The sequence below is a fragment of the Trachypithecus francoisi genome, unplaced genomic scaffold (genome assembly GCF_009764315.1).
Source record: "Trachypithecus francoisi isolate TF-2019V2 unplaced genomic scaffold, Tfra_2.0 Contig01579, whole genome shotgun sequence".
In the NCBI taxonomy this organism is placed as follows: Eukaryota; Metazoa; Chordata; class Mammalia; order Primates; family Cercopithecidae; genus Trachypithecus; species Trachypithecus francoisi.
This window is the reverse complement of record NW_022681442.1, coordinates 34,424,889-34,452,301: the sequence shown is the minus strand read 5'-3', so window position 1 is coordinate 34,452,301 and position 27,413 is coordinate 34,424,889. Positions and strand designations below refer to the sequence as shown.

The 27,413-nt window shown below is 43.1% G+C and overlaps 1 protein-coding gene across 7 annotated transcripts in view; it reads right to left on the bottom strand.

Annotated features, from left to right (window-relative positions):
- ARHGAP19 (Rho GTPase activating protein 19) overlaps positions 1-27,017 on the bottom strand; it is an 80,085-nt gene extending 53,068 nt beyond the window's left edge. For 5 of the 7 annotated variants that reach the window (XM_033187229.1, XM_033187252.1, XM_033187239.1 and 2 more), the window contains exon 1: positions 26,922-27,000. In XM_033187229.1, coding sequence (XP_033043120.1) covers positions 26,922-26,977 — 56 coding nt within the window. In that variant the 5' untranslated portion in view covers positions 26,978-27,000. Of the gene's footprint in view, positions 1-26,921 lie in introns of all 7 variants that reach the window. The other 2 variants (XM_033187259.1, XM_033187245.1) reach the window with 2 other exon arrangements.
- Between the last annotated feature and the right edge of the window lie 396 nt (positions 27,018-27,413).

Genomic DNA, 27,413 nt, shown 5'->3' with positions numbered 1-27,413 from the left:
CCTCACCCCCCATACAATGTCTGTCCCCCGCCACAGCCAATAGCGCCGCAGTAGATTTATGCTGCACAAAAGCTGCGCGTCTTCTGCCTGGGGAACTGCCACGAAAGGTCCCAACAGGAGTCTATGGTCCCTTGCCAGCAGGGACAATAGGAATACTTTTTGGAAGGTCTAGCTTAAGTTTAAAAGGGGTACAAATACATATAGGAGTCACTGATTCAGATTACAATGGGAAATTCAAATTGTTATATCTACTTCTGTTCCCTGGAAAGCAGAGCCAGGATAGCACATAGCAGGGCCATGATAGCGCATAGCAGAGCCAGGATAGCACATAGCTCCTGATTGTGCCGTATGTGGGAATGGGAAAAAGTGAAACTAAATGAACAAGAAGATTTGGAAGCACAAATAAACAAGGCAAAGCAGCTTACTGGGTAAATCAAGTTACTAATAAATGCCCTACCTGTGAAATAACTATTCAGGGAAAGAAATTTAAAGGTTTGGTAGATATAGGAGTCAACATTTCAGTCATTTCTATAGCACTGGTCGTCCACATGGCCAATTCAACCCACTCAATCTGACATAGTTGGAGTTGGTAAAGCCCCTGAAGTATATCAAAGTGTTATATTTTGCATTGTGAGGGGCCCGATGGACAACCTGGGACTATTCAACCAATTGTAATTTCTGTATCTATAAATTTATGGGGAAGAGATTTATTACAACAACAGGGAGCACAAGTTCTAATTCCAGAACAATTATATAGCCCTCAAAGTCAACATATGATGCATGAAATAGGGTATGTCCCTGATATGGGACTAGAAAAAAAATTGCAAGGTTTGAAAGAACTGCTTCAAGTGGAAAGACAAAGTTCCTGCCAAAGATTAGGGTATCATTTTTGACGGCAGCCATTGTTAAGCCTCCAGAACTTATACCTGGTTAACAGATAAGCCAATTTGGATAGAACAATGGCCACTGAGTAAGGAGAAACTGGAGGCTTTAGAGAAATTAGTTACTGAACAATTAGAAAATGAACACATAGCTCCAACATTTTCCCCTTGGAATTCTCCAGTTTTCATAATTAAGAAAAAGTTCAGGTAAATGGAGAATATTAACTGACTTAAGAGCCGACATCTTGACTTCTGTGCACCCGCAGGCCCAAAACCACATTGTACACTGCCAAGGCTTGGGGCCTGCGCCCTCTGAAGCAATGTCCTGAGCTGTACACTGGCCCCTTTTAGCCATAGCTGGGACCCAGGGCACCAAGTCCAGGGACTGCACAAAGCAGCAAGGCCCTGGGCCCAGCCCACAGTATCATTTTTCCTCGTAGGCTTCCAGGCCTGTGATGGGAGGGGCTGCTACAAAGGTCTCTGACATGCCCTGGAGACATTTTCCCCATTGTCTTAGAAATTAGGATTTGGCTCCTCCTAGCAAGAGTGACCTTTATATAAGTTCCCAACAAGTTCCTCATCTGCATCTTGAGACCACCTCAGTCTGGACTTCACTGTCCATAACACTATCAGCATTTTGTTTTTTGTTTTTTTTTTTTTTCTTTTTTTTTTCTTTTTTTTTTTTTGTTGAGACGGAGTCTCGCTCTGTCGCCCAGGCTGGAGTGCAGTGGCCGGATCTCAGCTCACTGCAAGCTCCGCCTCCCGGGTTTACGCCATTCTCTCGCCTCAGCCTCCCGAGTAGCTGGGACTACAGGCGCCCGCCATCTCGCCCGGCTAATTTTTTGCATTTTTTTAGTAGAGACGGGGTTTCACCGTGTTAGCCAGGATGGTCTCGATCTCCTGACCTCGTGATCCGCCCGTCTCGGCCTCCCAAAGTGCTGGGATTACAGGCTTGAGCCACCGCGCCCGGCCAACACTATCAGCATTTTGGTCAAAGCTATTCAACAAGTCTCTAGGAAGTTCCAAACTTCCCCACATCTTCCTGTATTCTGAGCCCTACATAATCTCTAGGAAGTTCCAAACTTTCCCACATTTCCCTGTCTTCTGAGTCCTCTAAACTGTTCCAACCTCTGCCTGTTACTCAGTTTAAAAGTCGCTTCCACATTTTCAGGTATCCTTACAGTAGTACCCAACTCTACTGGTACCAATTTACTGTATTAGTCTGTTCTCACGCTGTTAATAAAGACATACCAGAGACTCAGTAATTTATAAAGGAAAGACAGGTTTAATGGACTCACAGTTCCACATGGCTGGGGAGGCCTCACAATCATGGTGGAAGGCGAAGGGGGAACAAAGGCATGTCTTACGTGGCAGCAGTCAAGAGAGCGTGTGCAGGGGAACTGCCCTTTATAAAAACATCAGCTCTTGTGAGACTTATTCACTATCAAGAGAACAGCACAGGAAAAACCCGCCCCCATGATTCAATTACCTCCCACTGGGTTCTTCCTACAACACATGGGGATTATGGGAGCTAGAATTCAAGATGAGATTTGTGTGGGGACATAGCCAAAGCATATCATTCCCTTTTTACTTCTAATATGTTGTTATATTTAAGAATTGTATCCTTGAAACTCTTACAGAAGACATATAGTTTGTATCCATTAACAATAAAGTCTAATGGCTTGTTCTAATCCTTATTATATAAACAGTCATCTATTATATAACCAACAAATGGACATAACGCAAGCTAGAAAGGACAAGTTATCATATCTCAGTCAGGCAGAATTGAAATTCACCTGACTCATACAAACATACCCACAGTAAAAGCAATCACAACTTAAAAGTGGTCCATTATACCCTAGGTACCAAAGCACTATTCCAGGAAAAATGACGGCACTTCTAAATACTAAATGTAACTAATCTACAAAGGACATTGTCAATACTACATGGATAATTAATAATAACAGTATAGTGAAAACAAGGCATGGGTAGACTTCAAAGTTCATCTCTATTTCCTTGAAAAATTATTACATGATTTAATCAACAGTCCACATCTTCAGTTGGTGGCTAGGAGATTCCTTCTTTTCTCTGAAATGATAATGTGTTATGAGAAATAACAAAAATTAAAAACTAGGAATGTGTGTCCTCGAGCCAAGAAGTAACTAAAAAAAATAGAATTTAAAATGCTTGTCTCCTCAACCTTTTTACACACTAGTTATTTTTCCTGTTCAAATGTCAATGATGATAAATAAAAGCCAAATAAAATTAGAAGCAACTTCATCTTAAATCATTGACAAGAGCCTCTTTTTTTAACATCAGCTTATTTCAGTCAAGAAGCAAGGGTCAATACAGGACTATTGTTTATAATCACTGCCAATGAGAAATCACTACTCTACCAGGAGGGCCAGAAAAATCATAAAATGTGTAGTACCAAAAAGAGTCTTATAACTTATTGAGTCTAAACTAATCATTTTCTGGAACTCACATCACTTTTAATTCTGAATAACTGATTCAGATCAAATTAGCATTAACATAAAAATGTGTATTAATAGCAACCATTATATTCCTGAAACAGAAACACATACATACATACATAAAACTTCCAGACTTTTATGAATGTCCAGAGCAAAACTCAAGATTCTAACACTTTCAACACAGTTGACCCTTCCAGCACTAAACTGGATCAAATATTGTACACAAGTGAGAAAGAAACTAAAAGCAACATGTATAGTTTTTCAACAGAATTCTTCCTACTTGGCCATCACCCCCAAAACTACTCCCTCCTAAACAGCACAAACAGGGAGAAGAATAAACAGGTTCAAGACTGCTCCTAGCTATTTATAAGGAATACAAGAAAAAAGATACCTTGGAACTCGCAACACATAAGTAACACGTAAACAATCTCAGTTTCTCTTCCCTTCTGTTTTTTCTCCCCTTTCTTCCCATGTTCATTCTCTCATTATGTCACACTTTAATTTCTTTAAGCTAGTTCTTTTCTTTTCCCCTACTTCCTCACTTTTTCCATGTGGACCATCTGGTAAAACAATATCTAAGAGATGGAAATAGTTAAAAGAGAAATCAAATGGAAGGTGAAAGATGGAAAAGAGTTATAGCGGGTTATTTTTCTTAAAGTTACCCCATATCACAAAGCCCACTAATCCCTTTCCAAAGAATACACAATACCACAATATAAAGCTAAAATTATCAAGAAACATGTTTAAGAACTTAAGAAATTTATAGGATTAAAGAAAAAACTACTATATTTAAGCAAAAACAACCTTCCACTCTACAATATTGTAAAACAAACTAAATATACTAAAGTTCAAGAAAATAAATATATTTCTTACATAAGTGCTGAAAGCTTCTGATGAGGCATTGGTAAATCGAAGAGACAGGAAAAAAGCTTTCCCCTTGTTTGTTGTGACAAAGAAACTCTCCTTTCCCTGCCCCAGCACAGCCTACACACATTCCAGACATGTTAGAGGATACAAGGGCACATTATGAGGCCTGAAAGGCAGTACTTAGGACTCTGAGCACTCATCTGCAAGTAGAAAAATAGAGATAAAAAACTAGACCAGTTAATTAAATGTATTTGCCAATGCATAGATGAAGCTCAAAAGCAGACTCCCGTCACCACTGAAGTTATACTAGATGAAACAGTTACAAATGTAAAAGCATAGAACAGGTAGTTTTACAATATGGGGGAGGGGTGATCCCTACCTCACATTACAGACAAAAAATAAATTCCAAACAAAATAAAGATCTAAATATGAAAAGCCAAATTTAAAAGCAGTAAAAAACAATATAGAATAAATTAATGCAACAGAGGAAGAGTTTCTTAAACAAGACATAAAAAGCACAATCCCCAAAGAATCATAAATTTAGCTACATTAAATTTATCTGTATAACAAATGACACTACACATTAAATTTCTTAAAAATGAAGTCACAATGCCTCTAAAGAGAAATGGATAAAAGGGGAAGAAGAGTGGGAGAGAAACTTTTCACTGTATGCTCTTTTGTATTTTCTGGATTTTATATTCATGTGAACATACTATCCATTCATAATAAATAAATAAATAAATCCAAAACTCTAAAAGTAATAATAAAATACAAGATAAGCCACAGATTAAAAAAAGATGTTTGCCATGCATATAACCAGGATCAGTATTCAGAATGAATCAGTAATCCTAAAAATTAATAAGGAAAAGACACTTGACTCAACAGAAAATTAGTCAAATGACATGATTAGTAATGCAGAGAAGAGGGGACCTAATGACTAATAAACATAAAAAGAATCTCAACTTCACAAGTTGTCAGAATAAAGCAAATTTAAAAATAGTACCTTTCCTTACTCATCACTTAGCAAAATCAGATTCAGGTGGTATATTTTTATTCTCAGTTTGCTATGTTATTTATTTATTTTTTTTTAGACAGAGTCTCACTCTTGTCACCCAGGCTGGAGTGCAGTGGCACAATCTCGGCTCACTGCTGCCTCTGCCTTCCAGAGGAGATATATATATTTATTTATATATTTACTTATTTATTTAAAATTGTGTATTGGGTGTTTAATTTTATCAAATACTTATCAAAAATTTTTTGTGCATCTATTGATGATCATATAATTTTTTCCTTTATGGTAAATAATACTGATTTTCTATTGTCAAACCAACCTTGCATTTCTCAAATAACTCAACTTTGTTATGATGTATTATCATTTTTATATGTTGTTGAATTTGGTTTGCTTATAGTTTAAATTTCCCATTCATTCATAAGTGTGATTAGTCTTAAATTTTATTTTCTTGTAATGTCTTCATTAGGTTTTATATCAAGGTTGTTCTAGCCTTATACACCCAGGTGGGAAATATGTCTTTTTTTTTTTTTTTTGTCTTTTTTTTTTCAGACAGAGTCTCACTCTGTCGCCTGAACTGGAGTGCAGTGGCACGATCTCAGCTCACTCACCGCAACCTCCGCCTCCCAGGTTCAAGCAGTTCTCCTGCCTCAGTCTCCTGAGTAGCTGGGACTACAGGGCACATGCCGCCTCGCCCATCTAATTTTTTGTATTTTGGTAGAGACAGGATTTCATGGTGTTGCCCAGGCTGGTCTTGAACTCCTGAGCTCAGGCAATCTGCCCGCCTTGGCCTCCCACAGGCATGAGCCACCGCGCCTGGCCAATGTCTTATTTTTCTATTTTCTGAAAAAATTTATGTGAGGTTAGTGTTATTTCTTCTTTAAATATGTGACAGAATTGGCTGATTAAGCCATCTGAACCTAGAATTTTCTCTGTGAAAAAGTTTTTCATTACACATTCCACTTATTTTGTGTTATGGGACTACTCACATTTTCCTTTACTTCTTGTGTTAATTTTGTTAAGTTGTACATTTCAAGGAATTTGTCTATCTCACATAAACCTTCAAACTTTATCGGTATAAATTTGTATATAATATCCTCTTATCTTTTTTAATATCTCTAGGTTCCATAGTAATGTCCTCCTCTTTGTTCCTGATACTGGTAATTTGTTTTTCAGCTTTTGTTTTGCTTTTATTTGTGAGATTTAGCTATGATTGTACATATAGCTAGAGTCTGTCCATTTTCATTACTATGTAATATTCCATTGCAAATAAACAAAGCCATTAAATTAAAATTCTGCTGGACATTTTGCTTTTTTAGTTTTGGCTGTTTAGAAAATAATGTTGTGGGTTGGGTGTGGTGGCTCATGCCTATAATGCCAACACTTTGAGAGCCGAGGTGGGTGGATTGGTTGAGGCACGGTGGCTCAACCCTGTAATCCCAGCACTTTGGGAGGCCAAGACAGGCAGATCACGAGGTCAGGATATCAAGACCATCCTGGCTAACATGGTGAAACCCCGTCTCTACTAAAAAATACAAAAAACTAGCCGGGCGAGGTGGAGGGCGCCTGTAGTCCCAGCTACTTGGGAGGCTGAGGCAGGAGAATGGTGTAAACCTGGGAGGCCCAGCTTGCAGTGAGCTGAGATCCGGCCACTGCACTCCAGCCTGGGCGACAGAGGGAAACTGCGTCTCAAAAAAAAAAAAAAAAAATTTGTTTTTCAATGTAATTAGCTTTGTCAAAGTTCCAAATTCTAGCTTTGTTGAACCTCTCTATTGTATATGTTTGTTGTTTATTTCATTAGTTTCTTTTTTTTTTTTCTTCCTTTGAGATGGAGTCTTGCTGTGTCTTCTAGGCAGGAGTGCAATGGCACAATCTTGGCTCACTGCAACCTCCACCTCCCGAGTTCAAGCAATCCTCCTGCCTCAGCCTCCCCAGTGGCTGGAATTACAGGCACACATCACCATACCCAGCTAATTTTTGTATTTTTAGTAGAGATAGGGTTTCACCATGTTGGCCAGGCTGGTCTCGAACTCCTGACCTCAGGTGATCCACCCACCTTACCCTCCCAAAGTGCTGGGATTATAGGCGTGACTCACCACGCCCAGCTTATTTCATTAATTTCTGCTTTTTTTTTTTTTTTTTTTTTTTTTGAGACAGACTCATTCTGTTGCCCAGGCTGGAGTACAGTGGCACTACCCTGGCTCACTGCAACTTCTGCCTCCTTGGTTCAAGCGCTTCTCATGCCTCAGACTCCTGAGTAGTTGGGATTACAGGTGAGTGCCATCATGCCCAGCTAATTTTTGTATTTTTAGTAGAGATAGGGTTTCCCATGTTGAGCAGGCTGGTCTCAAACTCCTGGCCTCAACCAATCCACCCACCTCGGCTCTCAAAGTGTTGGCATTATAGGCATGAGCCACCACACCCAACCCACAACATTATTTTCTAAACAGCCAAAACTAAAAAAGCAAAATGTCCAGCAGAATTTTAATTTAATGGCTTTGTTTATTTGCAATGGAATATTACATAGTAATGAAAATGGACAGACTCTAGCTATATGTACAATCATAGCTAAATCTCACAAATAAAAGCAAAAGAAGCCACACACACACACACACACACACAAACATACACACAGACAACTACGTACTATATGATGACATATCAAATTTTAAAAATAAACGAAACTAGTATTTAGAGGTACTTGCTTAAATGGTAAACTGTAAAGAGAAGCAGAAATGTATTTACCATAATATTCAGGATAATGGTTACCTTTGGTGGACAGTGATTAAGAGAAGGCATGAAGGTATGAAAGAGTTCCTGAGGCCGGGTACGGTGGCTCACGCCTGTAATCCCAGCACTTTGGGAAGCCAAAGCAGGTGGATCACGAGGTCAGGCGGTGGAGACCAGCCTGGCCAACATGGTGAAACCCCCGTCTCTACTAAAAAATACAAAAATTAGGCCGGGCGCGGTGGCTCAAGCCTGTAATCCCAGCACTTTGGGAGGCCGAGACGGGCGGATCACGAGGTCAGGAGATCGAGACCATCCTGGCTAAAACTGTGAAACCCCGTCTCTACTAAAAAATACAAAAAACTAGCCGGGCGAGGTGGCGGCGCCTGTAGTCCCAGCTACCCAGGAGGCTGAGGCAGGAGAATGGCAGGAACCCGGGAGGCGGAGCTTGCAGTGAGCTGAGATCTGGCCACAGCACTCCAGCCTGGTGACAGAGCAAGATTCCGTCTCAAAAAAAAAAAAAAATACAAAAATACAAAAATTAGGCCGGGCGCGGTGGCTCAAGCCTGTAATCCCAGCACTTTGGGAGGCCGAGACGGGCGGATCACGAGGTCAGGAGATCGAGACCATCCTGGCTAAAACTGTGAAACCCCGTCTCTACTAAAAAATACAAAAAACTAGCCGGGCGAGGTGGCGGCGCCTGTAGTCCCAGCTACCCAGGAGGCTGAGGCAGGAGAATGGCAGGAACCCGGGAGGCGGAGCTTGCAGTGAGCTGAGATCTGGCCACAGCACTCCAGCCTGGTGACAGAGCAAGATTCCGTCTCAAAAAAAAAAAAAAAATACAAAAATACAAAAATTAGCCGGGCATGGTGGCGGGCGCCTGTATGCCAGCTACGCGAGAGGCTGAGGCAGAACTGCTTGAACCCCGGAGGTGGAGTTGCAGTGAGCTGAGATCGCGCCACTGCACTCTAGCCTGGGTGGCAGAGCAAGACCCCATCTTTATTTTTTTTATTTTTTTTATTTATTTATTTATTTTTTTTTTTTTTTTTTTTTTTTTTTTTTTTTTTTGAGACGGAGTCTCGCTCTGCCGCCCAGGCTGGAGTGCAGTGGCCGGGTCTCAGCTCACTGCAAGCTCCGCCTCCTGGGTTTACGCCATTCTCCTGCCTCAGCCTCCCAAGCAGCTGGGACTACAGGCGCCCGCCATGTCGCCCGGCTAGTTTTTTGTATTTTTTAGTAGAGACGGGGTTTCACCATGTTAGCCAAGAAGGTCTCGATCTCCTCACCTCGTGATCCGCCCGTCTCGGCCTCCCAAAGTGCTGGGATTACAGGCTTGAGCCACCGCGCCCGGCCTATTTTTTTTATTTTATTTTATTTTTTTTGAGACGGAATCTCGCTCTGTCGCCTGGGCTGGAGTGCAGTGGCCGGATCTCAGCTCACTGCAAGCTCCGCCTCCCGGGTTTACGCCATTCTCCTGTCTCAGCCTCCCGAGTAGCTGGGACTACAGGCGCCCGCCTCGTCGCCCGGCTAGTTTTTTGTACTTTTTAGTAGAGACGGGGTTTCACCGTGTTAGCCAGGATGGTCTCGATCTCCTGACCTCGTGATCCGCCTGTCTTGGCCTCCCAAAGTGCTGGGATTACAGGCTTGAGCCATCGCGCCCGGCCAAGACCCCATCTTTAAAAAAAAAAAAGAGTTCCTGAAGTGCTAATAACGTTCTTGTGGCTAAATCATTGAGCTATGGGAAAAGGGGAGCATTTGAAGCAAATATGGCAAAATTTTTTTTTTTTTTTTTTTTTTTTGAGGCGGAGTCTCGCTCTGTCGCCCGGACTGGAGTGCAGTGGCCAGATCTCAGCTCACTGCAAGCTCTGCCTCCCGGGTTTACGCCATTCTCCTGCCTCAGCCTCCCGAAATATGGCAAAATTTTAAGATTTGCTGAAGCTGGGTAATAGGAAGAGTATTGATTATATTATTCTATAAACTTGTATGTATAATCGACATTTCATGACAAATTTTTTTAAAGAAACCAAATACTGGGCTGGGCACAGTGGCTCACGCCTAAAATCCCAGCACTTTGGGAGGACGAGGCGGGCAGATCACGAGGTCAGGAGATCGAGACCACTCTGGCTAACACAGTGAAACCCCCAGTCTCTACTAAAAATACAAAAAATTAGCCGGGCGTGGTGGCAGGCGCCTGTGGTCCCAGCTACTCCGAAGGCTGAGGCAGGAGAACAGCATGAACACAGGAGGCGGAGCTCGCAGTGAGCCGAGATCACGACACTGCACTCCAGCCTGGGCAACAGAGCGAGACTCTGCCTCGGAAAAAAAAAAAAATAAAGAAACCAAGTAGTTTTGGCTTCAATCTCACTTCAATTTGATATAAATATTATAGAAAATCAAAGTATATACTAAAGATTAATTTCCTTATCATAAAAGTTTTTACATAGATGGCCAGAAGCAGGAAAATTAGTAGCTAGGTATGTAGGCATACAGAAATAACAAGGGCTCTGGGCAACTATCCCAAAGAATGATAGAGGTAAGATCCCTCAAAAAGAACAATTTGGGGCAGGTGGCCTGCAGGAGATTGACAGGATGTTGTGCATGGCAGCGTTCCTCTGGATACCAATGCTGAGGACACCATGTCAGGGCTCTCCTGCCCACTGCTGTGGGTCGCCCCTCCAAGATAACCCCAGTGCCAGTGACATCCTTCCCATCAGTCACCACTCCAGCACCAGAAATCTATGAAGGCTGCAACAGCTGTGTTTCCTGTTTTAAAGCACTGTTAATAATACCTGCTTTTAGATAGAATGTAAAGAAGATAAGAGCTACTGTTCACATAATTCAACAGTTAGAGACTGTGGTGTGGTGAACGGGACAGACTTCTGTTCTGTGCCAACTGCCACTCTGGTGCCAATCAATTCCACAGTGACACATAGATCCAGTGTTTCACACTCAGTGAACCTGAGCAGATTTGCTGAGGCTTTGTACGTTGAGTTCACAATGACTTTTTATGGATTTTGTGGAAATCTTGGGAAATACAGAAGCCTAAAGGAAATTATAACTCCCAGTATCCCAAGTTAAAACCACAACTCTGCCTTTCTCTTCTACAACTCCCACCACAGTTACTACATCAGGTACAACAAATACCACTTTCACTCCAACCTCACAATCTGTGCAGAAGTCTACTTTTGATGCAGCCAGTTTTTCTGGAAGAACTGTCCTTGTCTTTGGTATACAGGCTATAGTTTTCTTTCTTTATAAATTCTACAAATCTAAGAAACAAACTTACACTCTGTAAACAGACCATCACACTGATAAGGACTGGAGATTCATTCACGTAACTCACTGAAACCAAAATACTATCTTTCAAGATGTCCCACATGGAAGACGCTATTCCAGGATCTTTCGATTTCCAAAAGATGCATATAAGCTATTTGAAAGCATCATCCCTGAAGAAAAAAATCAGTGAAATCATTTTGTTCAACAGGAAAATTTTAAATATTCTGCACGAATCCTTGTGGCAGTCTTCTTTTATTTTAAATGGTTGCTGCTTTGGGATTATGTTTCTTTTCTTCTTGACAAGCCAAACGTAACTTTCTGTAAGTGACAGAAAATGCTGTCTTGTACAGACAATATCAGGACTCTTAGCAGTTTAAATTTAGTCACTGCATTATTAAAGCCTGAAAGCTGCATTATTTTCATCCTAACTCAAGATATAATTTAGTGAACAGAATTGAGAAGAGTGTGCCAAATGAGTATCAATCAGGTGGACTGTGCCCTATCATGTCAAAGTGGCATAAATTTATCAATCTAGTAATACTAAAAAAATAGTAATTTGTATAACCTACTTATAGTCTACAATTACCACTTTTACCACTAGATGGAACCCTACATGTAAGGTGATATGCTCAGTGAAAGGACTGGAAACAATCCACAGTCGAAAAATCAATTACAGAAAAATGAAATGCAAGTGCTTCTAAGACATGTTGAAGCCATGAATCTGCAAAATTCAAGGCAGTTAAAAAAAAAAAAAAAAAAACTGCATCCTGCAGATGTATCTTTTGGCTGACTATACCAAAACTGCATACCCACAAAACTAAATGTTTCCTCCCTGGTGAATTGCCTAACTTGATTTGTTTTCCAAGAACCACAACCTTGGCAAGATTTATCAAAATACGAGCTATATTTAAAGTTGTCTAAATCTGATTTACCACCCTGAGAGAAGTATTCACTCTCTCTTACTGCTTTTTCAACTCTAAAAGGCTCTGAAACATGGCTTTAACTGTGTCACTTTGTTGGAAAGCTGTTAGATAAGAAATACAACTATCAAAGAAAAGACTGTAGTCTTCCCTCTTTCTACATATCAAATTTAAGCCAGTATCATGAAAGTTGTACATAGAGAAGAGAAAACTAAACAGGCCCTATATGCCCAAGCTGGTGGTGCTTTTTAATATCAGAGACAGTTCAACATTAATAAGGAGTACCACAATTCAGGGAACGATATCCAATTTCTTAGATAAAATTTTTGAAACATTTATACCCTAAGGTCTGCCCTTAAGAATAGCTGTGCAATGTTTTGTAGTATAAACTACAAAATTATCTCTAATTTAGACTCCAAAAGTCTGAAAATATATTTGGCCCCTATATTTGATCTCAACCTGAACAACTTTCTTTCTTGCTTGCTTGTGTGTGTGTGTGTGTGTGTGTGTGTGTTTTATTTTTGTTTTCTTTTTTTTGAGACTGGGTCTCCCATTGTTGCCCAGGCTAGAGCACAATGGCACAATCATGACTCACTGTAGCCTCAACTGCCTGAGCTCAAGCAATTCCCCCACGTCGGCCTCCCAAGTAGCTGGGACCGCAGACATGCACCACCAACACCTGGCTAATTTTTTTTACTATTTGTAGACACAAGTCTTTCTATGTTGCCCAGGTCTCAAATTCCTGGGCCCAAGTGATCCTCCCACCTCGGCCTCCCAAAGTGCTGGGATCACAGGCATGAGCCACCATGCCTAGCCCAAATTTCAAACTAATAATACATCTTAACCAAAATTAAATTGGCAAACTATTCTGAAATGAAAAAACTCTTGATTGCCTACCTTCTTAACCTAAACATTTTTGGAATCCTAATCTAAGATTCTGCCCAATGGAATGACAATGTAATATTCTCAGTCAAGAATGATGAGTATCAATAATGCCAATTTATTGACTTATTTATTTGCTTGGTAATTTTTATCTTTTTGGGTGTCATATGAATAAGCATTAATTCTGTTGCTGACACCTTCCTTAATTTTCCTCCCTCACGCTAGTGTACAATGGGAAGAAAGTTATTTGTATTAAGAAAGTAACGGCCGGGCGCGGTGGCTCAAGCCTGTAATCCCAGCACTTTGGGAGGCCGAGACGGGTGGATCACGAGGTCAGGAGATCGAAACCATCCTGGCTAACACGGTGAAACCCCGTCTCTACTAAAAAAATACAAAAAACTAGCTGGGCGAGGTGGCGGGCGCCTGTAGTCCCAGCTACTCCGGAGGCTGAGGCAAGAGAATGGCGGGAACCCAGGAGGCGGAGCTTACAGTGAGCTGAGATCCGGCCACTGCACTCCAGCCCGGGTAACAGAGCCAGACTCCGTCTCAAAAAAAAAAAAAAAGAAGTAACATCTGGCCGGGCGCGGGGGCTCACGCCTGTAATCTCAGCACTTTGGGAGGCCAAGGCAGGTGGATCACGAGGTCAGGAGTTCAAGACCATCCTGGATTACATGGTGAAACCCTGTCTCTACTAAAAATATAAAAAAAAATTAGCCGAGCGTGGTGGCAGGCACCTGTAGCCCCAGCTACTTGGGACGCTGAGGCACGAGAATGGCGTGAACCCGGGAGGCAGAGCTTGCAGTGAGATCGCGCCACTGCATTCCAGCCTGGGCAACAGAGCGAGACTCTCAAAAAAAAAAAAAGAAAGAAAGAAAGAAAAAAAGACAGTAACATCTGGCACAGTGGTTCACATCTATAATCCCAGCACTTTGGGAGCCCGAGGTGGGCAGATGATTTGGGGTCAGGAGTTCGAGACCAGCCTGGCCAACATGGTGAAATCCCATCTCTACTAAAAATACAAAAAAATTAGCTGGATGTGGTGGTGCACACCTGTAATCCCAGCTACGAGGGAGGTTGAAGAAGGAGAATCACTTGAACCTGGGAGGTGGAGGTTGCAGTGAGCTGAGATTGTGCCACTGCACTCCAACCTGGGTAACAGAGTGAGACTCCATCTCAAAAACAAACAAAAAAGGCCAGGCACAGTGTGGCTCATACCTGTAATCCAGCACTTCGGGAGGCCAAAGAGGGTGGATCACCTGAGGTCAGGAGTTTGAGACCAGCCTGGCCAACATGGCAAAACCCCATCTCTACTAAAAATACAAAAATCAGCCAAGTGTGATGGCAAGCGCCTATAGTCCCAGCTACTCGGGAGGCTGAGGCAGGAGAATCACTTGAACCTGGGAGGCGGAGGTTGCAGTGAGTGGAGTTGCACCATTGCACTCCAGCCTGGGTGACAGACCAAGACTCTGTCTCAAAAATAATAATAATAAATAAAAGAAAAAAGATAACATCAAAATTCCCTATTAATTTGGAAAAAGTTCTATAGGATGCTTCACTGACAATACAGTCTCTTACCATTTATCTAAAAAATATTTGCTCCTCAGAAAATTAGAGTCAATGCTTCATGAGCCTCTCTTTTCCTACAGTTTTTGTTTTTGTTTTTGTTTTTTTTTCCTGAGACAGGGTCTCACTCTGTTGACCAGGCTATAAAGCAGTGTGCAATCACAGTTCACTTCAGGCTTGAACACCTGGGCTCAAGGGATCCTCCCACATCAGCCTCCCAAAGTGTAAAGACTAAAGGTGTGTGCCACCACACCTGGCTGATTTTTTAATTTTTTTGTATAGCCCAGGGTCTCACTATGTTGACCAAGCTAGTCTCAAACTCCTGGCCTCAAGCGATCATCCCAGCTCGGCCTCCCAAAGTGCTAGCATTACAGGCATGAGCCACTGCACCAGGCCTCCTACAGACTTTTAAGTGCCATGAGTCTCAGGCAATTAAAACTAGAAGTACTTCTATGTATGATCAGATTAGGTCCTAAAAGACTACTTCTATATTCATTTGTTCCAAAGTCCAGAGTGACACATACTATCCAAGAGACAGCTAATGGTTTTTGTTCTGGCATATGACTTGTTCATATCTACAGAAGCTCACAAATTGAAAATTTTTAAGAGTTTCTGGAGGCCGGGTGCAGTGGCTCATGCCTGTAATCCCAGCACTTTGGAAGGCCAAGGTGGGCAGATCATGAGGTCAGGAGATCGAGACCATCCTGGCTAACACGGTGAAACCCTATCTCTACTAAAAAAAAAAAAAAAAAAAAAAGAAAATGCAAAAAATTAGCCAGGCCTGGTGGCGGCCGCCTGTAGTGCCAGCTACTCAGGAGGCTGAGGCAGGAGAATGGCGTAAACCCGGGGAGGCGGAGTTTGCAGTGAGCCAAGATCATGCCACTGCACTCCAGTCTGGGTGACAGAGCGAGACTCCATCTCAAAAAAAAAAAAAAAGTTTCTGGCCAGGCACAGTGGCTCATGCCTATAATTCCAACACCTTATGAGGACAAGGTGTCAGGATCACTTGAGCCTAGGAGTTCAAGACCAGTCTAGGTGACATGACGAGACTCTGTCTCTACAAAAAAAAAAAAAAAAAAGAAAATGTTTTTAAATTAGCCAGGCATGATTGCTTGAGTCTATGGTCCCAACTACTCAGGAGGCTGAGGTGGGAGGATCACCTGAGTCCAGGAGGTCAAGGCTGCAGCAAGGTGTGTTCTTGCCTCTGCCACTCCAGCCTGAGTAATAATAGAGCGAGACCCTGTCTCAAAAAAGAAAAGACTTTCTATACTTTTAGTCAGCCAGAAGTATTCAGTATTCCACAAACTTAATCATAAATCTTTTCACCAACCAGCATAGGAAGATGAATTGCTTTTCTGAGATATATGGTACCCAAACAAGAAATTAGTCACTCATGTGTCATTTAAAATCAATCCAATCATGATCTACTGACTGCTTTGTAACTTTAAGGTATTGTAAGGTATAGGGACAAAAATTAAGGTAAGTCTCTGGCCTCCAGGAATTGAAAATTCACTAAGTGCTACACGATTTCAAATAGTAGCTGAAGACCACAACACAAAAGATGATACAAGATCATTAACAGCCAAACGCATGATACAAACAATAAAGGCTCCAAGAATTCAGGAGAGGCCAGGCGCGGTGGCTCAAGCCTGTAATCCCAGCACTTTGGGAGGCCGAGACGGGCGGATCACGAGGTCAGGAGATCGAGACCATCCTGGCTAACACGGTGAAACCCCGTCTCTACTAAAAAATACAAAAAACTAGCCGGGCGAGGTGGCGGGCGCCTGTAGACCCAGCTAATCGGGAGGCTGAGGCAGGAGAATGGGCGTAAACCCGGGAGGCAGAGCTTGCAGTGAGCTGAGATCTGGCCACTGCACTCCAGCCCGGGCGACAGAGCCAGACTCAGTCTCAAAAAAAAAAATTCAGGAGAGAGACTCTTTCACCCATATACAAGAGATGTGAGCTAGATCTTAAAGACGAGTAGGATTTAGACAGTGGGGGAAAAACGATAGCTAATACTTAAGGTGCTTTTTGGTTTCTTGGGGTTTTATTAAGAAACATAAAATGGTTTCACCACACATTAGTGGTCGACCCTTTTCAAAACATAAATTTAAAGAGAGGTACACGGGGAGTTACAGAGACAACACAGTGGACATCTGCTGCTTTTGCCTTCCCAATATCTATTTTCCCCTTCCTCTGATAACAGCACCCCCATTTTCCTTTAAGCAATAAACTTCTCAGCCAGGCGCAGTGGCTCACACCTGTAATCCCAGCACTTTGGGAGGCCAAGGGGGGCGGATCACAAGGTCAGGAGATGGAGACCATCCTGGCTAACACAGTGAAATCTCGTCTCTACTAAAAATACAAAAAATTAGCCGGGCATGGTGGCACCCGCCTCTAGTCCCAGCAACTCGGGAGGCTGAGGCAGGAGAATGACGTGAACCTGGGAGGTGGAGTTGCAGTGAGCCAAGATCGCGCCACTGCACTCCAGCCTGGGTGACAGAGCGAGACTCCGTCTCAAAAAAAAAAAAAAAACTTCTCCCCATCTTTCAAATCTATGTGATCTGGTGGTCACTGGCTATGAGCATGTCACCCAAGCTTAACCAACTGAAACATTCTGTTCCCTTCACGAATCCAGGCAAAGGCCCACAAGTCAAACTAGGATAAAAAGTCTCAACTCCAAGACTCTTGTGAAATTCTAAAATTGCTAAGTTGGTGGGATATAAGACTGACACCGTTGGTGGTCCATTACTGCCACTTTTTATACAGAATCTGCCTTCTTAGGAAGCAAAAACAGAGGAAACTAGATCTAAGACAGTAAAGAGGTAGATATCTAGTGACATTGAGATTTGAGATTTTCCATACAGATTAAACCATACTTGATTTATCCCCTAGGCTTTTCAGTTTCTTGAGCCAATTATAGAGTCTCTTTTTGCTTAAGCTAGTTTTAGTTTCTATCACATATAACTGAAAGAATCCTAACAAATATGAATGTGTAAGTCTGTTTGTCCCAGTATGAATCAGAGCCCTCCCTTCTGTATCTTCCCCTTCAGAGCAATGTCTCTGCCATTCAGTCAGCCATGGCCATGCCATCTCCAGCAAGGTCTGGAACTCTGCCCTAGGGGAATCTCTTCCTTGTACATTCTATCTCAGCTGATTCCTGTATCTATTTCTATATTTTTTAGAGATCTCTTTACTTCTTACTAGCCAATCCCTTGTTACTCGAATCCTCAGTTATAGTTAATAACTTATTAAACGTTCTCTGTTTAAATTACTATGTAGTTTCTTTTCTCTTTTTTTTTTTTTTTTTGAGACAGAGTCTCACTCTTGTCACCCAGGCTGGAGTGCAATGGTATGATCTTGGTTCACTGCAATCTCTGCCTCCCGGGTTCAAGCGATTCTCCTGCCTCAGCCTCCCGAGTAGCTGAGATTACAGGTGCCTGCCACCACGCCTGGCTAATTTTTGTATTTTTAGTAGAGATGGGGTTTCACCATATTGGCCAGTCTGGTCTCGAACTCGTGACCTCAGGCAATCCGCCCACCTCAGCATCCCAAAGTGCTGGGATTACAGCGTGAGCCACCGCGCCCGGCTATTACTATGTAGTTTCTATGGCCTAGTTGAACTTAGTTTATATCAGGTAATAGTAGCAAAACATCAGCACAAAATAAATAGACTCCAGCATCTGTGGAAACAACCCATCCTAAAAGATGGTTAGTAAAAGTGTAGGTGAAAGTGTTCACTGAAGGTGACCAGAGGGCATCTTCGGGAGCAGTGTGGTTCCCCGGATACCTCGCAGGCTTTGGGGCAGACAATCTGGGCTTTGATTCTGAGTCTGCCACTTCATAACCATTCTCAGTCTCAGTTTCCTCATCTCTAAACTAAGTATAATAATTCCTCATGGGGCTGCAGTGAGGACTAAAAACGAAAATAATTGTATTCCAGCCGGGCGTGGTGGCTCACGCCTGCAATCTCAACACTTTGGGAGGCTGAGGTGGGCGGATTGCCTGAGGTCAGGAGTTCGAGACCAACCCGGCCAACATAGTGAAACCTGGTCTCTACTAAAAATACAAAAATTAGCCGGCATGGTGGCGAGTGCCTGTAGTCCCAGCTACTCGAGAGAATTGCTTGAACCTGGGAGGCAGAGGTTGCAGTGAGCTAAGATCATGCCACTGTACTCCCGCCTGGGCAACAGAGCAAGACTCAGTCTCAAAAAAGAAAAAAAAGAAAGAAAGAAAATACTTGTATTTCAATCACTCTTTTGCTGTACTGTTTCCAACCGGAAATGATGCACTTATTGGGAGGAAATTGTGAAACCAAGATAGAAATCAAGTCTTGGATAGGTCACATTTTAGATAACAAAGTTTAAGACTCAGAAGGAACCAGACATGGTGGCTCACACCTGTAATCCCAGCACTTTGGGGTTCCAAGGGGGAAGGATGGCATGAGCCCAAGAGTTTAAGACCAGCCTGGGCAACATAGTGAAACTTCATCTCTATCAAAAAAAAAAAAAAAACTGTCTCAATGTTAATAATGGTTGTATCTATCTGGTAAATTGGAGTGGCTTATTTACTTTTTTCCTACATATTTTTCTTTTTTCTTTTTTTTTTTTAGAGACAGGGTCTCACTCTAGCACCCAGGTTGGAGCACAGTGGTATCATCATAGCTCACTGCAGCCTCAAGCTCCTGGGTTCAAGCAATTCTCCCACCTCAGCCTCCCCAGTAGCTGGGACTACAGGTGCACACCACCACACCTGGCTTTTTTCTCTTATTTTTATTTGTATTTTTTGTTTTTTGTTTTTGAGACAGAGTCTCACTCTCTTGCCCAAGCTACAGTACAGCGGTGCAATCTCGGCTCACTGCAACTTCTGCCTCCCACATTCAAGCGATTCTCCTGCCTCAGCCTCTTGAGTAGCTGGGATTACAGACATCTGACACCACGCCCAGCTACTTTTTGTCTTTTTAGTAGAGACAGGGTTTCACCATGTTGGCCAGGCTGGTCTGGAACTACTGACCTCAAGTGATCCCCCCACCTTGGCCTCCCAAAGTGCTGGGATTACAGGCGTGAGACACTGAGCCCAGCCCCGGGTTTCTTTCTACATATTTTTCTAGCCTTCTGTAGTAAATATTATATAAGTTTATTTCATAGCGGGGAAAGAGGGGAAAAAGTATATACTGGGTTTTTTTTGAGGCAGGGTCTTGCGCAGTTGCCCATGCTAGAGTGGTAGCATAATCACGGCTCACTGTATCCTCAACCTCCCAGGCTCAAGCAATCCTCCTGCCTCAGCCTCCCTAGTAGCTGAAACCACAGGCGTGTGCCACCATGCCTGACTAATTTTTTTTATTTTTAGTGGAGACAATGTCTTGCTAGGTTGCCCAGGCTGGTCTCAAACTCCTGGGCTCAAGTGATCCTACCACCTCAGCTTCCCAAAGTGATAGGATTACAGGTGTGAGCCACCACTCTCAGCCAAACTATACACTCTTAACAAAAAAGAAAGAAAAAAAAAAGTATATATTCTTTTTTTATACTTTTTTTTTTTTTTTTCCTGTGAGACTGAGTCTCACTCTGTTGCCCAGGCTGGAGTGCAATGGTATGATCTCAGCTCACCACAACCTCCACCTCCCAGGTTCAAGCAATTCTCCTGCCTCAGCCTCCCAAGTAGCTGGGATTACAGGTGCATGCCACTGCACCCAGCTAATTTTTTGTATTTTTAGTAGAGACAGGGTTTCACCATGCTGGCCAGGCTGGTCTTAAACTCCTGACCTCAGGTGATCTGCCCGCCTCGGCCTCCCAAAGTGCTGGGATTACAGGCATGAGCCACTGTGCAAGACCGAAAGTATAAACTCTTAAAGCTTCAATGGATTTGTAAGTTGTAGATGTTCCATATAAAAAATGGCTGGACACAGAACAATGCGAATATAGTTAACATTAATTAACTATACACTTACTAGGTAAGATGATACATGGCTATGTTTTTTAATACAATTTTTTTAAACAAATTTATTTTTTTTTACTTATTTTTTTTTAACAACAGGGTCTCAGTCACCCAGGCCAGAGTGTAGTGGCAGCATTCTAGCTTATTGCAGCCTCAAACTCTTGAGATCAAGTGATCCTCCTGCTTCAGCCTCCCAAGTAGCTGGGACTGTGGGTATGTGCCACCATACCCAGATAATTTTCTTTCCTTTTTTTTTTTTTTTTTTTTTTTCAGAGACAGAGTCTCTCTCTGTCGCCCAGGCTGGAATACAGTGGCACAATCTCAGCTCACTGCAACCTCCACCTCCCGGGTTCAAGCAATTCTCCTGCCTCAGCCTCCCTAGTAGCTGGGATTATAGGCACCTGTCACACACCCAGCTAATTTTTATATTTTTAGTAGAGACAGTGTTTCACCATGTTGGCCAGGCTGGTCTCGAACTCCTGACCTCAAGTGATCTGCCCACCTCAGCCTCCCAAAGTGCTGCAATTACAGGCATGAGCCACCACACCTAGCCTAAGCCAAATTTAATGTTTATGACAAAAAGTGTACAGATTTCCAATATCACTCTTTATAATACTACCAACCCACTTGTTCTGACCAAAGTAAACTTGTACAACAGTATCTGCTTTGCTTTATGCTTTGGTTTCATGCCACTTACCAGTTTATGCAGATTAATTTTAAAATTCTATTTTCTTCTTTCCCCTCCTTCCAAGACAGGACTTGTTTACAAATATGATCAAACTCTCAACCTGATCATTGATAAAATGTAAAATAAAACCATATTCAAGAAAATCCCCTGAAGAAATCTACTCCTCATTATCCTTCAGATAGAATTTCACAGCACAGGCCAGGCACGGTGGCTCACGCCTGTAATCCCAGCACTTTGGGAGGCCGAGGCAGGAGAATCACAAGGTCAGGAGATTTTTTTTTTTTTTTTTTTTTTTTTTTGGAAACGGAGTCTCCCTCTGTCGCCCAGGCTGGAGTGCAGTGACTGGATCTCAGCTCACTGCAAGCTCCGCCTCCTGGGTTTACGCCATTCTCCTGCCTCAGTCTCTCGAGTAGCTGGGACTACAGGCAGCCGCCACCTCGCCCGGCTAGTTTTTTGTATTTTTTAGTAGAGACAGGGTTTCACCGTGTTAGCCAGGATGGTCTCGATCTCCTGACCTCGTGATCCGCCCGTCTCGGCCTCCCAAAGTGCTGGGATTACAGGCTTGAGCCACCGCGCCCGGCAAGGTCAGGAGATTGAGACCATCCTGGCTAACACGGTGAAACCCCGTCCCTACTAAAAATACAAAAAAAACAAAAAAAATTAGCCAGGCATAGTGGCGGGCACCTGTAGTCCCAGCTACTCAGGAGGCTGAGGCAGGAGAATGGCGTGAACCTGGGAGATGAAGTTTGCAGTGAACCAAGATCGTGCCACTGCACTCCAGCCTGGGCGACAGAGCAAGACCCTATCTCAAAAAAAAAAAAAAAAAAGAATTTAACAGCACAAATACAAAACTAGATCAGATATTTAAACCAGGTTTTCTCACTTAACTTGTGCATATAAGAACAGACAAGTCTTCCTGTGATCAATAAAGGTTTAATCATTTTTCTCAAAGGAACACATTACTGTCTTATTACAGAAAAAGCAATTTAACAAAAAAGGCTCAGGCCAGGTGCAGTGGCTCACACCTGTAATCCCAACACTTTGGGAGGCCGAGGCGGGTGGATCACCTGAGGTCAGGGGTTTGAGACCAGCCTGGCCTACATGATGAAACCTGTCTACTAAAAATACAAAAATTAGCTGGATATGGTGGCACATGCCTGTAGTTGCCACTCCTCAGGAGGCTGAGGCAGGAGAATTGCCTGAATCCAGAAGGCGGAGGTTGCAGTGAGCCAACATTGCACCACTGCACTCCAGCCTGTGCCACAGAGTGAGACTCCGCCTCAAAAAAACAAGGCTCAGGAAGTCATGTTTACTAACCAGTATTCCATACCTAAGGTATATGTAAATTAACAGGATATAGAACCCTTTCCACAATCAGGCACCTCCCCTGTCCTCCAGAAACATTTCCAGGCATTCTATAGTCTGTTCCTAAGCTGGCTCTTCATGTAATAACAGTTAGCACTTTCTTTTAATGTCTCTTTTTAATTAAAAAATACTAAGCTGTGTGTATTTCCCTACTGCCAATTATGAAGAGAAGTAGCTTTATTTCATTTCCTGCTTTCACCTTTTCTCTTTGACCCTTAAAGGTCTCTGTTTATACTATTATTGGTAAAGTGGATAGTTTCTTTTTTTGTTTTTGTTGTTGTTGTTTGTACTGGGTCTCACTCTGTCACCCAGGCTAGAGTGCAAAGGCAGGATGATGGCTCTTTGTAGCCTCCACCTCCCGAGCTCAAGTGATCCTCCCACCTTAGCCTCCCAAGTAGCTGGGACCACAGGCATGCATCACCACACCTAACTATGTGTTTTTATTTTTTTATAGAGTCTCCTTATATTGCCCAGGCTAGTCGCGAACTCCTGGCCTCAGGTGATCCTCCTGTCTCTGCCTCCCCCTCCCAAAATACTGGGATTACAGGCGTGAGCCACCATGCCTGGCAGTGGATATTTTCTATTTGGGAATTCCCCTTTAGTATTGTCTGCTTAAGAGTAACTTGAAAGTATAACAAATGAAATGTGTTAAATTGTAAAGGACGATTCTACTTAATAAAGACCAGAAATGGAAGGGAGGGGGTGTTCCTCATCAACAGGTCAAAAACATAACATGGGAATCTTTATAGGCAGAGCAATGTTTCCCTGTTTAAATCTTTGGCCAGGTGCAGTAGCTCACACCTATAATCCCAACACTTTGGGGGCCAAGAGGAATGCTTGAGCCCAGGAGTTTGAGGCCTACCTGAGCAACATAGGGAGCCTCAATTCCTAGAATAAATTTTAAAAATTAGCTGAGTGTGGTGGCGCATGCCTGTGGTCCCAGCTACTTGAGAGGCTGAGGTGGGAGGATTGCTTGAGCCCAGCAGGTCGTGGCTATAGTGAGCCATGATCATGCCACTACACTTCAGCCTGGGTCACAAAGTGAGATCCAATCTCAAAAAAAAATCATAATAAGTTTTTAAAAATAAATCTTTTGGCTCGGTATGGTGGCTCACGCCTGTAATCCCAACACTTTGGGAGGCTAAGGCAGGCGGATCACCTGAGGTCGGGAGTTCGAGACCAGCCTGACCAACATGGAGAAACTCCATCTCTACTAAAAACACAAAATTAGCCAGGCGTGGTGGCATATGCCTGTAATCCCAGCTACTCGGGACACTGAGGCAGGAGAATCGCTTGAACCCAGGAGGTGGAGGTTGCAGTGAGCCAAGATCATGCCACTGCATTACAGCCTGGGCAACAAGAACAAAACTCCATCTCAAAAATAAATAAATAAATAAATAAATAAATATTTTATTAAAAGCAGTTAAAGCATTTGTAATTATTAGAAGCAGTGTTAAAATACTGATGAAAAAACAAAAAGCTGGGCAGTTCTAAATGATCACATATTCTGCATTCAATATTTAAATATGTATTCATCTGTGCAAATCAGACCATTTTTTCCTCTTCTTTATGGAATACAAGGGCCACACTATCAACAGAACATTAGAAAGATTAATACCTGCAGCCGGGTGCGGTGGCTCAGGCCTGTAATCCCAGCACTTTAGGAGGCTGAGGCGGGCGGATCACGAGGTCAAGAGATCGAGACCATCCTGGCCAACATGGTGAAACCCCGTCTCTACTAAAAATACAAAAATTAGCTGAGTGTGGTGGCATGCACCTGTAGTCCCAGCTACTTGGGAGGCTGAGGCAGGAGAATCGCTTGAACCTGGGAGGCAGAGGTTGCAGTGAGCTGAAATCGTGCCACTGCACTCCAGCCTGACGACAGAGCAAGACTCTGTCTCAAAAATAAATAAATAAATAAATAAATATTAATCCCTGCAGAGCAAGAAAGAATTTGTATTTATCACCACGAGAAAATATTTTTCTTAGAAATGACAGACTATTATTCACTAATTATTGACCACCTACACAAAGCTAAGTACTGGGAATATGTAATAAATACATATGTGGGTCCTGCCCTCAAAATGCCTTACAGAAACCCCAAACTTCTCTTCTTTATTTTTATTTTTATTTTTTTTGAGATGGAGTCTCATTCTGTTGCCCAGGCTGGAGTGCAGTGGCGTGATCTCAGCTCACTGCAACCTCCACCTCACGGGTTCAAGCAATTCTCCTGTCTCAGCCTCCCAAGTAGGTGGGATTACAGGCACACGCCACCACACTCGGCTAATTTTGTGTGTTTTTAGTAGAGACGGGGTTTCACTGTGTTCCCCAGGCTGATCTCGAACTCCTGAGCTCAGCTGATCCACCGGCCTGGGCCTCTCAAAGTGCTAGGATTACAGGCATGAGCCATCGCGCTCGGCTCACTTCTCTTTTACAATATGGAATTGATGAAATGGTTTCAGGTTCAGGTAAGATTGTGTGAATACCTACTGATCATGTAATTAACTAATACTCTCACTCAAAATTTAAATTCAACTGGGAATAGACTACAAAGAAATTCAGGCCAGGCGCAGTGGCTCACACCTATAATCCCAGCACTTTGGGAGCCTAAGGCAGGAGGATCACTTATGCCAGGAACTCAAGACCACCCAGGGCAACATGGTGAGACCCCAATTTCTACAAACAACAACAAAAAAAAAAAACACTAGCTGGACATAGTGGCATGTGCCTGTAGTCCCAACTACTCAAGAGACTGAGGAGGGAGGATCAATTGAGCCCAGGAGGTTAAGGCTGCAGGGACCTGTGATTGCACCACTGCACTCCAGCCTGGGCGACAGAAGGAGCCCCTGTGTAAAAAAAAAAAAAAAGAAAGAAAGAAAGAAAGAAAAGAAATTCAAACTACTCTTGCTATGGAATAGTATTTTATTTGTCCTCAGATTGTCACCAAAATTTAGAATTTTTTAAAGAACTGGATGAAGGATGATCTAATCAAATATATCAATCATCTCTACAGTTCCCGAGCAAAACAAAAATGATCAACCATTTATAGGCAGCTTCAAGAGTGGAAAACTCTTGTGTATCATATTTTATTTTATTTTTATTTATTTATTTATTTTGAGACGAAGTCTTGCTCTGTCATCCAGGGTGAAATGCAATGGCACGATCTCGGCTCACTGCAACCTCCGCCTGAGCCTCGAGAGTAGCCGGGACTACGGGCACCCACCACCACGCCCAGCTAATTATTGTATTTTTAGTAGAGACGGGGTTTCATCATGTTAGCCAGGCTGGTCTCGAACTCCTGACCTCAGGTGATCCGCTCGCCTCGGCCTCCCAAAGTGCTGGGATTACACGCGTGAGCCACCAAGCCCGACCCCGTATCATATTTTAAATAACACACTCAACCACGCTCATCTGGGCTCAGGAAGAAGTCGGGTCACAAAGTCATTAGTTTCCCAAGATTCTTGGAATCTCCTATTCGGTACAAATGGAACCAAAAGACGCCAAACCGAAGTATTTTACTGAGTTACGCTGGAGCAACCTAAATAAACTCAATCTATTGAATTATACCAAAAACAAAATTGCAATCAATTAAGACAACTTAGGTCTCAAGGCTAAGGCAACACCACCTCGAAATTCTCTCCTGGAAACGCTAAATCTCGGTGTGGCTGTTTAGGAAAGAACACCTGTGGAAATAAAGTCATGATGTCCTGGACTACAGATCCGTCTCACATCTGCTCCTTAGTTGTTCAACTAGGAAGAAGAAAATCTAGAGTTGTCATTATAGGCTAAGCTCAATGCTAGCTTTAAATGGATTGTCTTATTCAATCTTGACTCTTGGAAATAGGCATCCTCATGTCCCTTTGCAGGTGAAGAAACTGAAGTGGAGACAAGGTTTAAAAACTGGCCCAAGGACTCAACACCATTTCCAATTGACACTCAAATCCTTGCTCGGACCTGAATGCACTAAGTGCCTTGGGGAAGATGTGAAAAGCTGTGTGTTACAGTGAGGAATTCGCTAAACAGCCCTGGTCTTCCGTTTCCTCGCCATCAAGAGGAGTCTCGCCGCCAAGGCGATCAGCGCTGCCACCCCAGCTGGACGTCCGCAGCCAGCGCAGCGGGCGGAGCCTCCTCGGGCAGCGGCAGGACGGAGTGGGGGGCTTGGCTGGAGCCCAGCGCCGAGGCCCGTCCCCCGCGCCTCAGCCCCTGCAGGCGCGACGGTGAGAAATGCCATGGGAGAAACAAAGCCCGAACCGTGCGTCACCGTGACCCAAGGCAAAGGCGGCAGGACTAACAGCCCAAGACCGCGTTTCCCAGGAAACTGGACCAAACTCAGCTCACCTCCGGCCGGATTCGCGGGCTGGTACCTCCCCTTCACTCTGTGCCTCAGTCGCCATCTTCGTCAGCAAACTTCTTTCACCGCCCCACCTTAGGTCCCGCCCCCACATATTTGGATTGGCTAATATGTTTTCACCTCTTCCGTGCGATTGGATGACTTGACTGCCCCGCCTCAACCTGAACCGTTTAATACGTTATTGGTCTATTCAAATGACTAACCGTCATTGGTCGTTCCCAGCTCTGGCGGAAAAAAAAGGGAGGGGGCGGGGAAGACTACCTAGCCCCGAGGCCTGCCGGGAGTTGTAGTTTATCATTTTGAAGAACCCTCCGATTCCACAGACTTTCAGGTTCAAGTCAGAAATCATCAGCCTATGCTCAAATTTTGCCCTGATGTGTAAATCACGGAATTATAGAACTGTCAACTTTGAAAGTGACTCATCACGTTCTAAAATGCAAGACTCCGTACCCTGTATCTCAGCATCACACAGTATACAC